General features: G+C 44.8%; 1 protein-coding gene across 3 annotated transcripts in view; it reads left to right on the top strand.

Annotated features, from left to right (window-relative positions):
• Window positions 1-13,272, top strand: part of GRIP2 (glutamate receptor interacting protein 2) — a 457,353-nt gene that overhangs the window by 390,094 nt on the left and 53,987 nt on the right. For all 3 annotated transcript variants that reach the window (XM_075005063.1, XM_075005065.1, XM_075005064.1), the window contains exons 8-9: window positions 1,851-1,998; window positions 3,344-3,513. In XM_075005063.1, the coding sequence (XP_074861164.1) occupies window positions 1,851-1,998; window positions 3,344-3,513 (318 nt within the window). The remainder of the gene's footprint in view (window positions 1-1,850; window positions 1,999-3,343; window positions 3,514-13,272) is intronic.

The following is a 13,272-nucleotide window of genomic DNA, read 5'->3' as shown; positions in this document are numbered from 1 at the left end:
CCCACAATCAAAGGCAACTGGTATGAGCATTGCAGGGAGCGCACCGGCCAAGTGCCCCTCCTGCCTCCTCCCTGCCACTGCTCTGCCCTTCCTGCCCCTCCTCTTCCTAGGCCCCACCCTCTCTCGAACCCTGGAATAGCACATTCAGGCCACACCACTGTGGGGCAGGGGTGGGACTGCCCCCATGTTCATCGGAAGCAGAGCAGCACTTATGGTGGAGGGCAGTGCAGGGGTGCATGTATCCCCCTCATGCACCCTCACACATTGGTTGCCTGTGCCCACAATGCATTGCTGTCACTGTTGATGATGGTGCTTCCAGTGCAGACATGGATCTGTGGACAGAGGGAGCAAGTGTGAACACCCTCTGGTGATTTTTTTTTCTGACAACTTTGGGTTTTGACCTAAATATTGTCAACAAAGCCTGATAGTATAGACAAGGCTTGAAGAGCCATGCTGAACAGGGCCTAACTGAGCTGTAGAAGACTGAAGTGCAGGATACGTGGCCAAAGCCCCGATGAAGGAAACTTCTCCTCCCCTGGTTGGGTCCAGAGAGTCAGTGTCTGTCAGAACAGTGTAAAATCCCATGGAACAGCCAGTCTAAGCACTGCACCAATGTGTTCCCATTTATATGAGAGCGGGAGTGAGTCATGTATCTCGTAGTCAGATACCATCAGCATTCCAATGCAGGGTAGGAGTGCGTGTAGAAGAGAGAAGCCTTGCACAGAATAACCAAGGGCCTTGGAGACACCAAATGTGGGAGTTCTTTGAGATGATGCTATTAGGTTCTCTTTTGAAGTAGTTGGCTGGCTTTCCACAAAGCACTACCTGCACACATCCCAGAGTGATGGGGAGTGCTTCAGCTCTGCCTGAGGAGTGTGTAGTGTTAAAACTTTTATCTGTCTCAGGCATCTTGCTGCTTTAGATTGCCTTAGATGATCTAATAGGATGAGTGGGTGGGGAGATCCTTATCTCTGCAGTCTGATGTGTGGTATCCAGATTTTTCCCCTCGGATTTTGAAATTGTTTATCAGATACAAAAGAAGGTAAGCTATTAATGTACGACTCTTCATCCCTGTTTGTGTCTGAGCAGGCATAGTCTGTAATACAGCATCTGATGATTAGTTAGAAAACAAATACATCTGTAAACAGTAACCAATTACAAACTCTCCTCGTTTCTGTCAGGTAATAGTTAAGTTTCGCTGTTTGGGCCCATTTTATAAGTAAATAAACTGAGACAGAGAGGTGAAATGTTTTGTTCCAGGACAGGGAGAGAGGCTGTGCCAAAGCCATGGTTACTGAGGAATTCCTGGCTCCCAGTTCTGAGTGCTGCAGACCTACTAGGCTTTCTGTGAATAGCTAGTAATGCAGGATTGTATTTTCGCTCTGGGTTTCTTTGTGCCTTCCTAAGGAAAGGCCTAGTGCATTGTGCCTCCACTTTCCAACCCTCTCTAACCTCCCAGATGTTGAGCATTGTGCCTGGCTTTTAATATTATTGATGTAAGTATTACGTGGTCATAGAGTGCTGTCTGGCCTGATCTTATTTCAACAATATGTAATAAAAGGTGGTCATGTGGAAACTAGTGAAACTTGGTAATAGCTCTAAATTCTATTACCACATCTTGGTTTAAAAGCCTCCGAATTTATGTACTGACACAGGAGGAAGTACAGGTGCAGCAGGGGGCAGGTACAGAGAACTGGTCTCTATACTCGTGAATGTGCAAATTAACAAGTCATTACCTTCCTTGGTTTTTTTTTTTTTGTTTTTTTGTTTTTTTGTTTGTTTTTTACTTTAATAGCTGGAAAAACTGAAATGGATTGGTCTTAAAACTCCAGGCCACTTCTGTTTTTCAGACACTGTAGCCAATGCTTCTGGTCCATTACTAGTGGAAATAGCTAAGACTCCTGGATCTACGCTAGGAATCACTTTGACAACAGGCACGCATCGGAATAAACAGGTTATAGTAATTGAGAAGATCAAGCCTGCCAGTGTGGTGGACAGGTATGAACTTCAGCAAGATGGCAGTGACGCATTGTTCTGCTGCTTATTTTATTCCCAGTTAGTTACATTGCATTTCTCCCCATTGAAATGCACTAGTTTCTAGAAAAAACATAATGTGTTTGTTAGAGATATCCAAGGATTCTGTGCAGAATTGTGGGATTTAAACAATCTCATTAGACTCTTCATCAGGAAGGAATTTAATTCAATGCATGTGATAATTGAGCCCAAGTATAAAGCCTATATTTAAATATCTTCAAGCCTTGAAATGTTCAAAAATCTGGAACAGTCGTTTCTGGCTTGATCTCACTTGAGGTATACAATTTATGTGAGGGTATAGGAAATACAGGCCTTTATACAGTCATAGGTCATGATTAGGGTAATGGTTCTGTCATGGAACTCAGTCACTGACTGCTAGGATTTAATATGCACCTGAAACGTAGCCTGTAGTCATAAAAGAAGCAGTCTGGGTTTTCAGACAGCCTTCATTGGAGATGCAAAATATTAGAAACTTGGGGGTTTTTGATTTGGTTTCAACTGAATCAATCCAAATGTGATTGTCTCACTTGGAATTTTTGACAAGTAACAAGCAGTCTTGTAACACATTAGGCACTGACACATCTATTAGGTCATGAGCTTTTGTGGGTAAGGTCCACTTCTTCAGATGAAAAATGAAGTAGAAAAACAGAAACCAGGGTTTACATAGCAGGGAGGGAGGAGGGAAGGAAAAAAAAGGGAGGGAGGTTACTTGCCACTAGTAGGAATAGTTGATGAAGCAAAGTAAATAAGGTATGTTCCATTCCTGTGTATATCAAAAGTGGGGAAATTGCCTTGTAATGCATAAGATAGTTGAAATCTCTGCTAAGGCCTAGTTTAAATGTGTCAATTCAGATGTCTGCGTCTGTAATCCTGTGATAGAATTCTTTTGTAGAAGAATGACTACTTGTAAATCCATTTTTGAATGTCCAGGGAGGTTAAAGTGTTTCCCCACAGGTTTATGTGTATTCTAGTTCCTGATGTTGGATTTATGTCCATTCATCCTTTGGTGAAGACACTGTCCAGTTTGTCCAATGTGCATGGCAGACAGGCATTGCTGGCACATTATGGGATCTATCCCATCAGGGGATGAGCCTCTGATGGTGTCTCTGATGTGGGTAGGTGGAATTTTTGACTTCATTTGCTAGAAGCTGGAAATCACAGGGGGTGTCAGAGAACTGAGAAGAAAACAGGTTCACATGAAAGCCCTGGTAGCCAGAACTGCTTAATTTTGCCAGACCATGAAGTCCTAGTTCTAAGCACATGACTCAAATCAGTGTGTTTACATAATAGGCTGTATGTCTCTCTGCAGATGTGGGGCCTTGCACATTGGTGATCACATCCTCGCCATCGATGGCACCAGCACAGAGCACTGTTCCTTGTTAGAGGCCACTCAGCTCTTGGCTACTACATCTGAAAACGTCAAGTTGGAAATACTCCCTGCTCACCAGAGCAGACTCCCCCTGAAACCTCCAGACACAGGTGTGGGCTTGTAGTAAGAAGTCAAACAATGTTGTTTGTTTTGCGTGCTGATGTAATAGCTATATCGTAGTTCTCATAACCTATTACTAACATTGGATTGGTCCCGGGAGAGACTTTTGGGGAGAAAATGAGGCATTCTGGTGAAACTCATTGGATGAGATGAAGTTTGTCATGTAGTTGTCAACTGTTGTGCTAATGGAATAAATGGGCTAAAGGATTAACCTAACCCACTTAGGCTACATCTACTCTAGAAGCATCTGTCTACTGAAGTTACTCTCAGAAGAGATATTCTGACAAAACTTCTATCGACAGATCATGTCCACACATAACAGCGAATCCATCTTTTGATCCGCTCTGTCAACAGAAGGGCCCCCCGGAGTGTCCACACAGCTTTTTTGTTGACAGTTTCTGTCAACAAAATGTGTTTTGTGTGTAGATGCTCCACAAGTTTTGTTGACAAAACCCCAGTGTTCTCTAGAAAACTCTCTACTGTAGTCACCGCCTGAGTGTTTAACATTAAATACTTCTTCAGTTGACAGCAGTGGTTGTCAAGCGTGGCCTGTGGTTTCGCAGCTGTCGTGCAGGTGGGCCATGGGCACGGGACACGCCTGCCTCCCATGTTATAACTGTGTATGTTTTTATGCTACTATGAATAATTTAGTATGTAAGGTATTCAGAGATAAACAAATGCATTTTGTCATCACGGGTGGCTGGCTGGTGGTCTGTGGAAAGCTTTACGTTGTTCAGAGTGGGCTGTGGGCCAAAAGTGTTGAGAAACGCTGGTTTATGGGACTTTAGTTTTTGTAGTGTTGCAACCAGTATACTATTAACATTCTCAAAGGGGTAAGCTGTGTTAGTCTGTAGCTTCACCAAAAAACAATCAATCCTGTAGCACCTTAAAGACTAACCATTTTATTTGAAGTGGGTCTTACCCATGAAAGCTCATTACCTAATGAATAAAATTATTAGTTCTTAACAGTTCTACAGAACTGCTTGTTTTTTGTTAACATTCTATTAACTTTAATAAAAAAAAGTTGCAGGAAAAAGGAATCTCATTAAAGGATTTGAAATGTAAAGTATTAAGTAAGTCTTTTATGTTATGTTAAGCTGGAGAGAGAATTTTAGAGGGAAAAAAAACTAGTTTGCCATTGGTTTCATAGGCAAAGACCAACTTTGTAAGATGCATATGGCAAAGCGGGTCTTTGCCCAGTAAAGCTTATGCTCCAAAATAGCTATAGTCTATAAGGTGCCACAGGGCTTCTTGTTGTCCTCCAAGATACGGACTAACACGACTACCTCTCTGACACTTGTTTGCCATTGTTTTAAATGGTACCAACTATTAGATTGGGTAAAAGGTGAAAAGCTAGTTCATAAAAATACCACAACCTGTCATGTTGAATAGTAACAGAGAGGAAGCCGTGCTAGTCTATACACTATCAAAACAAAAAGCAGTCAAGCAGCACTTTAAAGACTAGCAAAATAGTTTATTAGGTGAGCTTTCGTGGGACAGACCCACTTCTTCAGACCATAGCCAGACCAGAACAGACTCAATATTTAAGGCACAGAGAACCAAAAACAGTAAGCAAGGAGGACAAATCAGACAAAGATAGTCAAGGTGAGCAAATCAGAGAGTGCAGGGGTGGGGGGAGGGAAGTCAAGAATTAGATTGAGCCAAGTATGCAGATGAGCCCCTATAGTGACTCAGAAAGTTCCCATCACGATTTAAACCATGTGTTAATGTGCCGAATTTGAATATAAAAGCCAGCTCAGCTGTTTCGTTCTGGAAAGGGAAACAGCCGAGCTGGATTTTATATTCAAATTCTGCGCATTAACACCTGGTTTAAATCGTGATGGGAACTTTCTGAGTCACTATAGGGGCTCGTCTGCATACTTGGCTCAGTCTAATTCTTGACCTTCCCCCCACCCCTCCACTCTCTGATTTGCTCACCTTGATTATCTTTGTCTGATTTGTCCTCCTTGCTTACTGTTTTTGGTTCTCTGTGCCTTAAATATTGAGTCTGTTCTGGTCTGGCTATGGTCTGAAGAAGTGGGTCTGTCCCACGAAAGCTCACCTAATAAACTATTTGGCTAGTCTTTAAAGTGCTACTTGACTGCTCTTTGTTTTCTCAACCTGTCAGTGTTAAAAGTATACCCCCAAAACTTCTAAACTAATCTCAACAAAACCCACTAATTTAGTTCAAAAATTGTTATTCAAATGTAGCACAAACATGTGGTGTCTACACCGATGTGCAGTTGTGCTAGCAGGGTTGTGCCTACCATTGCTGCCATCACACCTCCCAGTTGCTGTGTGGATGTGTCCTTGGATTACTATGAGCTGGGAGAGTGATTTCTGACTTGTGTGCGACATGGATACCAGCTCTCAGCTGACCTAGCATGCTAAAAACAGTAATGTAGTTCACTGTTTCTCAACCCATGGTACACATACCCTTAAGGGTATGCGAGAGACGTCTGGAGGGTACACAGCTCTTGAGCCACATGAGACTCTTTGAGCAATGAAATGCAGCTCCTGCTTGGAGCCACGCACTGGGAGTGCTCACTGCCACTCTGCACATGAACCCCGATGCTTGGGGGGGAGAGGCACATGGTGGTGGTGGTGGCCCCAGTGAGTCCCAGGTATTGGGTTAGAGTATGTGTTTGTGAGGGGAGGGGTGCCTGGCTCTGGAGGAGGGGTGGGGGATTGGGTTAGAGGAGGGGGTAGGGGATGCCTGGCTTTGGAGGAAGGGGAAGACGTTGAGCCATATATTATATATTTCTTTCTCTCTCTTTTGCTCTGTGTGTAGATCGATGGATGTTTCCCAAATGGTGTTCCACAGAACCCTGTGGTTACCTGAAGTGAAAATAAGGTTCCTGTGAGAAAACGATCAGGGGATGGCAACCTGTGGGTCTAAGGAGTCATGTGCGACTCCGGACACTGTCACCACTGACTCCTCTGCGGCTCCCTGCCCTGCTGCCACTGCAACAGTAGAACTAAACTTAATTGGTTTAATGTCCAGCAGGGCAGCAGGAGGGATCTGGCCCTTAAGTCAGCTGAATTTAGTTCCATTATTTCAGCAGTGGCAGGGCAGAGAGCTCCAGAGAGCCCCTCACTTGCAAAGTAGCCAGTGTATGTACAATGTGGGTGTGGACAAGGGGAGCCAATGGCTATCCAGAAGGGGAGCCAGAGAGGTCCTGCAGTTCCTGCACTGTCCTCACCTTTTATTGGCTGCGACTGGCTTCTTGCTTTGCCATAGGGTGGCCAATGAAATTGGGCCTTCAGGACTAGAGTCAGAGGTAGGTCCATCCACCATGTTGGAGGAGGTAATGTGTGGAGCTAACTTGGGTGAAGTTTCTTCAGCTGGAGTTGGGCTGGGGGCTCTTTGAGTGGATAGGTTAGTCTTGGGGGGCCAGTTTGGGGCTAAAGTGGGTTAATCCTGCGGGCGGGAGAGCAGGTTTTGGGGTTAGAGGGGTTAAGCCATATATAAGACTTACTAGAAGTTTTGCAAAATTCTTTTGAGTTTAAAAGGGTTCTGTGGCCAAATAAAATTGTGAAACATTGATGCAGATTGTATAGATACATAAAAATAAATTTAATATTCTGTCATGTATATCTGTATCTATATATGACTGAAAATTGTGGGTACTTGGGGTATTTACAATTTTTTTTAAAAGAGGGCACTTTATTGTAAAAAAAAAAAAAAAAAAAAAGAAAAAAAGCGGGGGGGTTTGAGAAACACTGGTGTAGCTGGACAGCAGCGGTGTAGGTTAGCTGCCCTATCCACAGGATCCAAGTGGCTTTGTACATGTAGTTGCTAGCTCTTCTGCTGTTGGCCATAGTAATGGGGCAACACAGCAATTCTTAGCAAGCTGACTTGGATGGCTAGCATGGATATGTTCGCATGAGCTGGTAATCCCATCCCTAGCTTCCTCAGTAGATCTTGCTTTAATCACTTTACAAGACAAGAGCTGGCAGCAGGTTGGATTGTCATGTAAACCTAGGCTGAACTCTGTGTCAATACCTTAATATTTTACACTGTTCCAACCTGCTCTGCTCTCAGATAAATGTCACATTCTGCACAGCAAGCCTGCTCTTTCTGGGGACTGGATAAATCCAGGTTGATTCCTAGTCTTAAAACAGACAGTATAGCCTTCAACTGCAATCACTTCTACAGGCTGGACTTCTCTAATGCAGAGTCCTGCCTGGACCTGACTGGTGTTGGACGAGAGAATTTGCTGGATCATGGGAGGTCATATTGCCTAGCACATTTCCAACACTTTCACTGCTTACTGGGCTCTTAGCAGACATTTAGGGGTAAATTACAACTAAATAAAATAACAGCACAAAATACTAAGAGCAGGACTGGGGCTGGAAACAAATTTTATGGGACCACAGGAAACTTGGCTACACCCATGATAAGCGACCATCCAGCTAACTAAAATCATGCTGGATTACAGATGATGTCAGATGAGAGAGTTCCAGATTAGAGGGGTTCAACCTGTACTATACTTTCTCAGTCATCTGGTCACTGGGCACTAGCAGGCTCACATTTAGTCATTGGTGACCAAAAGTTGGAAGGCAAAGTTCAGATTTCATTGGGAAAGGGGGAATTTGTGATGTCCTTTGCCATAATCGAGTGGAACATAAACCTCTAATAAGTGCTCCTTTTCTAGAAGTTTAAAGCTCTAAGATGCTTAGGTTAATTTGTACAGAATTGAAGCAGTTGAATAGCGGGCTAATGACTTGACCCAGGTGCCCAAGAAAAAATGGGAAACTAATCCTTTTTCGACAGCTGTTAAAATGAACCATTTTCCTTCCTGCTTTAGTGCTCTGCTCCTGATCACCTTTCAAAATACATGCATTCAGAAGGTTCATTTAATGGAGGGATGGCTTTGTGTGCATGCCTACTCATTCTCCCCCATCCCCAATTAGGAGATCAGCCACCCGTGGGAGCACAAATTTCTTAGCATGGTTATGGCTCTTTAAGGCAAAGCTCATAAAAGTGATGACTCTTCCCACATTATTTAAACTCTTTAACAAAGCAAAGGTCAAAACAAACTGATGCCTTTGAGCTGCCCATTGAGTGAACCTTGACATGAAGCAGAGAACAGAGTATGTTGTGGATCACGGCCAGTGTATGTCCTAAAGTGTTTGTGTCCTATATATCAAGAAGGGCATTTCATAGCTGCATGGATCTGACCCAGGAAGAGCTGTAGGCTTAGTGGTATAAACAGCTGCCACCTGCAGGGGTCCAGGAGCGCTGCTCAACAATGTGGACTTACAGCCATCAACAGCTTTCCTATGGTGGCTGGTCCTTCAAGAAGCTGCATGTCTTCTGCTTCTATCAGCTCCGGGGGAAAGGATGGCCTCTGCATCTAAGTGATTGAGTTCCTGAGGCTCTGCACAGCCTCTTCATGCCATCTAGGTAGGTGCAAAGGGGCTGTAGGGCAGATATAACGCCCCCTAGGGAATACTCCCTGCACAGAGGCCCTTACTACCCCTTCCATGTGACTTCCTCTGCTGTCCTACCCCATTGCAAGGGCAGGAGTAGGTTGTAAAAGAATGGAGGTGGGGTCTCAGATGCCCAAAATAAGGGAGGCACAAGCCTCCCCTCTGTCCTTGCATCAGTGCTAACACCAACACAGGTGAATTTGCTCCATAGTGATTGACTTCCCCCCACCCAGACCACATAACAGGTGGTTCATCTTGTAAGGATTCATGGTGATATATAAGGAAGCGGGTATGGATGTCACACTGCCTCCCTCTTTCAACACTTATGTCAAAGCCTGTTCATGTGAATGTGGGAACTAACAAGGGCAGTAAGAGAAAAGGGCCATGTAACCCTGAATGGGTCAACTTCAGTGGTTGGTAGATGTGTAAGGCCTAGAGCAACATCTCTGGAGAGCAGCAGAGGGTAGGTGGATAGACCCTACTACAACACACACACGCACATCAAGACACGAGAAGTAATTTTTCTGCTCTGCTCTGCACTGATTAGCCCTCAGCTGGAGTATTGTGTCCAACTCTGGGCAGCACATTTCAAGAAAGAAGTGGACAAATTGGAGAAGGTCCAGAAAAGAGTAAAACTTGTATTAAAGATCTAGAAAACATGACCTGGGAGGGATGATTGAAAGAATAAGGTTTCTTTAGTTGGGAAAAGAGAAAACAGAGCGGGGATGTGATAATAGCTTTCGAGTACTTAAAAGGTTGTTACAAGAAAGAGGGAGAAAAATTATTCTCCTTAACCTCTGAGGGTAGGACAAGAAGCAGTGGACTTAAATTACAGCAAGGGATGTTTAGGTTGGACATTGGGAAGAACTTCCTAAGTGTCAGAGTGGTTAAACACTGGAATAAATTGCCTATAGAGGCTGTGGACCCTCCATCACTGAAGATATTTAAAAGCAGGTTGGATAAACATCTGTCAGGGATGATCTGGGTGGTGCTTGGTCTGAGCTAGGATTGCCCATTTGGGTTGGAGGCTTCAACACATGACTTAACCTTTAATTCCCTGGATAATCCAGGACAACCCTCCTCTGAACTACTGAACCATGTCCCCCGTAGCTACAAAATGCGCTTTTCATGGATGTAGCCGTGTCTTTTTAAAAAACATATGGGAGACAGTTTGCTCAGTTTGCTAACTAAATGAAAAGTGAAGCAGAAAAACAAGCATCCAGAATTTCAGAGGAAATGTCTGACCTAAACAAAGGGATTGTTGTAGAGTGTCTATGGAATCCTGTGGCGTAATGGATATAATATAAGCAGAATTTATTTCCTATGTTTAAATCATGAGCAAAGATGACTTTTTAGATCAAATCAGTATGGAACATCTCTAGTTAAATGAGCGTTCTTGTCAGAGATCTGTTCCTCCAGTAAGATCTGGTACTGCTTGTGCTGCCAGCAATTGCACTAGGAGAGAGAGAGAGTTCAATACCCAGAGAATATCTCATCCGTGAAGGATGGTTATCAGTCTATGCAAGGTTAAAAGAGCTCTAGTGTAAGTCATGGCTGCAGTGACTGTCTGCTGGGGGATGCAGTTTGTATGCTGCTGAAAAGAGAGATTATTGCAAATTTGCTCATTTTGTCAAACTTTGCCCCCAGGAGGAAAAATAAATAGAGATAGATAGCATAGCACATGTGGTCATTGTGGTGCCCTGGGCATAGGAATCAAACCAAGTCAAGGCTGCTGAGCAGCTCTTGTTCCAGCCCTTGGTAAGAAAACAATCAAATGTTTCTTGAAACAGAACAGAAAATGTACATGCATCTCAGGCGGGGATTCCCAACCTATGGGTTGGAGCCCAAATGTGGGTCGCGATTAGATTTGTTAAGGGTCACCAACAGCTCGGAGCTGCATGTGGCTCTTAAAGGGGCCATTTACACCTATTTACATTTACACTGCCACATCCAGCAGCAATCTCTATAAACAGAGAAGCAATTATGCATTAAAAAGACAGCTTCTCCACCTACGATATTCATAGCCGTCCCAGGCAAACCCTTAATAGGCTCTTGAAGTAAGTAATTTTTGCCCACCCTCCGCCCTCCACCCTTCCTCCCTTTTGCCCCCCTTCTGTCCTATGTAGCTGATTTGTCAGTTTCCAGTTTTTGTTTGTATCTCCCCCAGCCCCTGAGTGTGACTCTCCCAGCCCCACCAGCCTCTGAGTATGACCCACCCAGTTCCCCAAGCCCTAGTGTGGCTCACCCCAGCCTCCAACCTCCCAGCCTTTAAGTGTGACTTCCCCCATCCTAAGTGTGATTCCCTCCAGCCCCCAAACGCCCCGTCCCTGAGCTTGACCCCACCCCCAGCTCCTGAGTGTGATTCCCACTGCCCCTCCAGCCTCTGAGTGTGGGGTTTAAGCTGGGAGAGCAGTTTGGGTAGGGTAGTGTCTTTCCCTCACTACAACTCAGATCAACTGTAATAATAAAAAAAATAATTAACTATAATAAACATAGTGTTATTATTTTATCACTGTTACTGCTATGAAATAACTACAATGAATATATAAACATGATGCTAGGTACGGCACTGTCCTTCCCCACCCCCCACCTGTTTTTGAATTGCCTTGGGTCACCAAGGCTTCCTGAATTGTCAAAGTGGGGCCCCATCTGGAAAAGGCCTCTCTTGCGCACTGTTGTGCCAGAGCTCTGCACTTCCTATGCCTCCCACCCAGCACTTTGAGAGCATCGTAAACCTGCTGATTCGCGTCCTGTCCCTGTTCCTTCCCTTTCCTCCCAGAGCTGGAACACTGGGAATCAGCTGTTTGCAGTTGCTCAAGCTATGGGGGAGAGTGGGATGAGCATGGAAGGAGTGCAAAGCAGCAGATTCGCGGCACTCTGAAAGTGATGTTGGTACAGGAGGGAAGCACAGGAAAAGCAGGGCTCCAGTGCTCCCACACGCAAGAAGCATGTAGGGGAGGTGGGCAGACAGGGAGTCTGTAGGTGGGACTCCAGAGGGCTGCAGGCTGCTGTGGCCCACGGAGGTGGAGGAGGGTCATTCATGCAGCGTACTCCCTATCCTCAGTTGCCCAATTCTGTTCTATTGCTACAATCAGGTTAGATAGATGTGTATCAGGGATGGTTTAGACAGTACTTGGTCCTGCCATTGGGGCAGGGGGCTGGACTCAATGGCCTCTCGAGGTCCCTTCCAGTCCTAGTATTCTGTGATTCTGTGAATCAGATCTGCACAGTCAATCGGTTGGGCTGGTACAACCCCTCCAACCCCCGAAGTGCTGGGCTAGAGAAAATGGAGAAAAAGTCCACAAGTGGCTTCCTGTGTGTCTGACTAGTGTCACAATGACACTGGAGTTTTTAAAGCTTTTTTTTTTTAAATGTTCTTGTAACATGGGCTCCCTTTTCCTGGATGGGTGGTGGTGCCATGTGTGTAGCTTGAGAGTTTAATAAGACGCATGAAAATACCTTCACTCTTTCTTCTGCCCTGGTAAACACGCTGGAGCCTACAACTCAACACCACAAAAGTCCCTCCTTCCGCCATTGATCTTGGCTTAGGTGTGGCATTATCTGCTGGTGAATTTAATGCTGGTAAAAAGTGCTCGGCGAAGCCTTAAGAATGACCTTTCCTTCAGCATGTACACACAGTGGTCAGCATTGGCAGGAATCCTCCTGTTAATATGATTCCTCCATGCTCTGATAAGAGGATGGCTCTGCCACCAAGCTCCCTCAGTCTTTGGCTTTGGTGGTCATTTTTCATCTAGATGCTGATAGTTCATCTGCACCAGTAATAAAGTAGATGTGAGCCCTAGAGAAGATAAGACTCACTCTAAACCTTGTGCAGCCTCTGAAGCCTTGTCTCCAGTAGCAGCCCCGCCCAGTGCCTGATGCCATGGAAGTAGGGTGAGTACCAGTAGGATCCCTGGTATAGATAAGGTTTCACAGGCTTTTGGGAGTTCTCGGTAAAATGCTTTAGTGTAAGCAACACCTGTGGTTATGTAGCAACTTTCAGATGGTGGTGAGTCTCGGGCACTACCAACCTGGCTTAGTTTCAGGCCAGCAGCTCTGAAGCTAACAGAAGCCTAGTTCTTTTTATGGAGGTCTCTGACATGCGCATCATCCGCTTGTTGTGCTGTGGCATTACTCAGTGACATGTTCCTGCTGCTGACACGCTGTCACTGCACCCTGACACCACTTTGCTACGTAAACAAAATTATGGATGTTCATACCACTAGGATGGGGTGGGGGAGTTTGGAATATGTTGCGGCCCTTGTTGACACTGGCAGAACTGCGCTTGAAAAGCCTGCGATGCCTGACTTTAC

This window comes from Carettochelys insculpta, chromosome 11 (assembly GCF_033958435.1).
Source record: "Carettochelys insculpta isolate YL-2023 chromosome 11, ASM3395843v1, whole genome shotgun sequence".
Lineage (NCBI taxonomy): Eukaryota > Metazoa > Chordata > Testudines > Carettochelyidae > Carettochelys > Carettochelys insculpta.
Note: the sequence above shows the minus strand (reverse complement) of the source record. Positions and strands in the feature narration are given on the sequence as shown.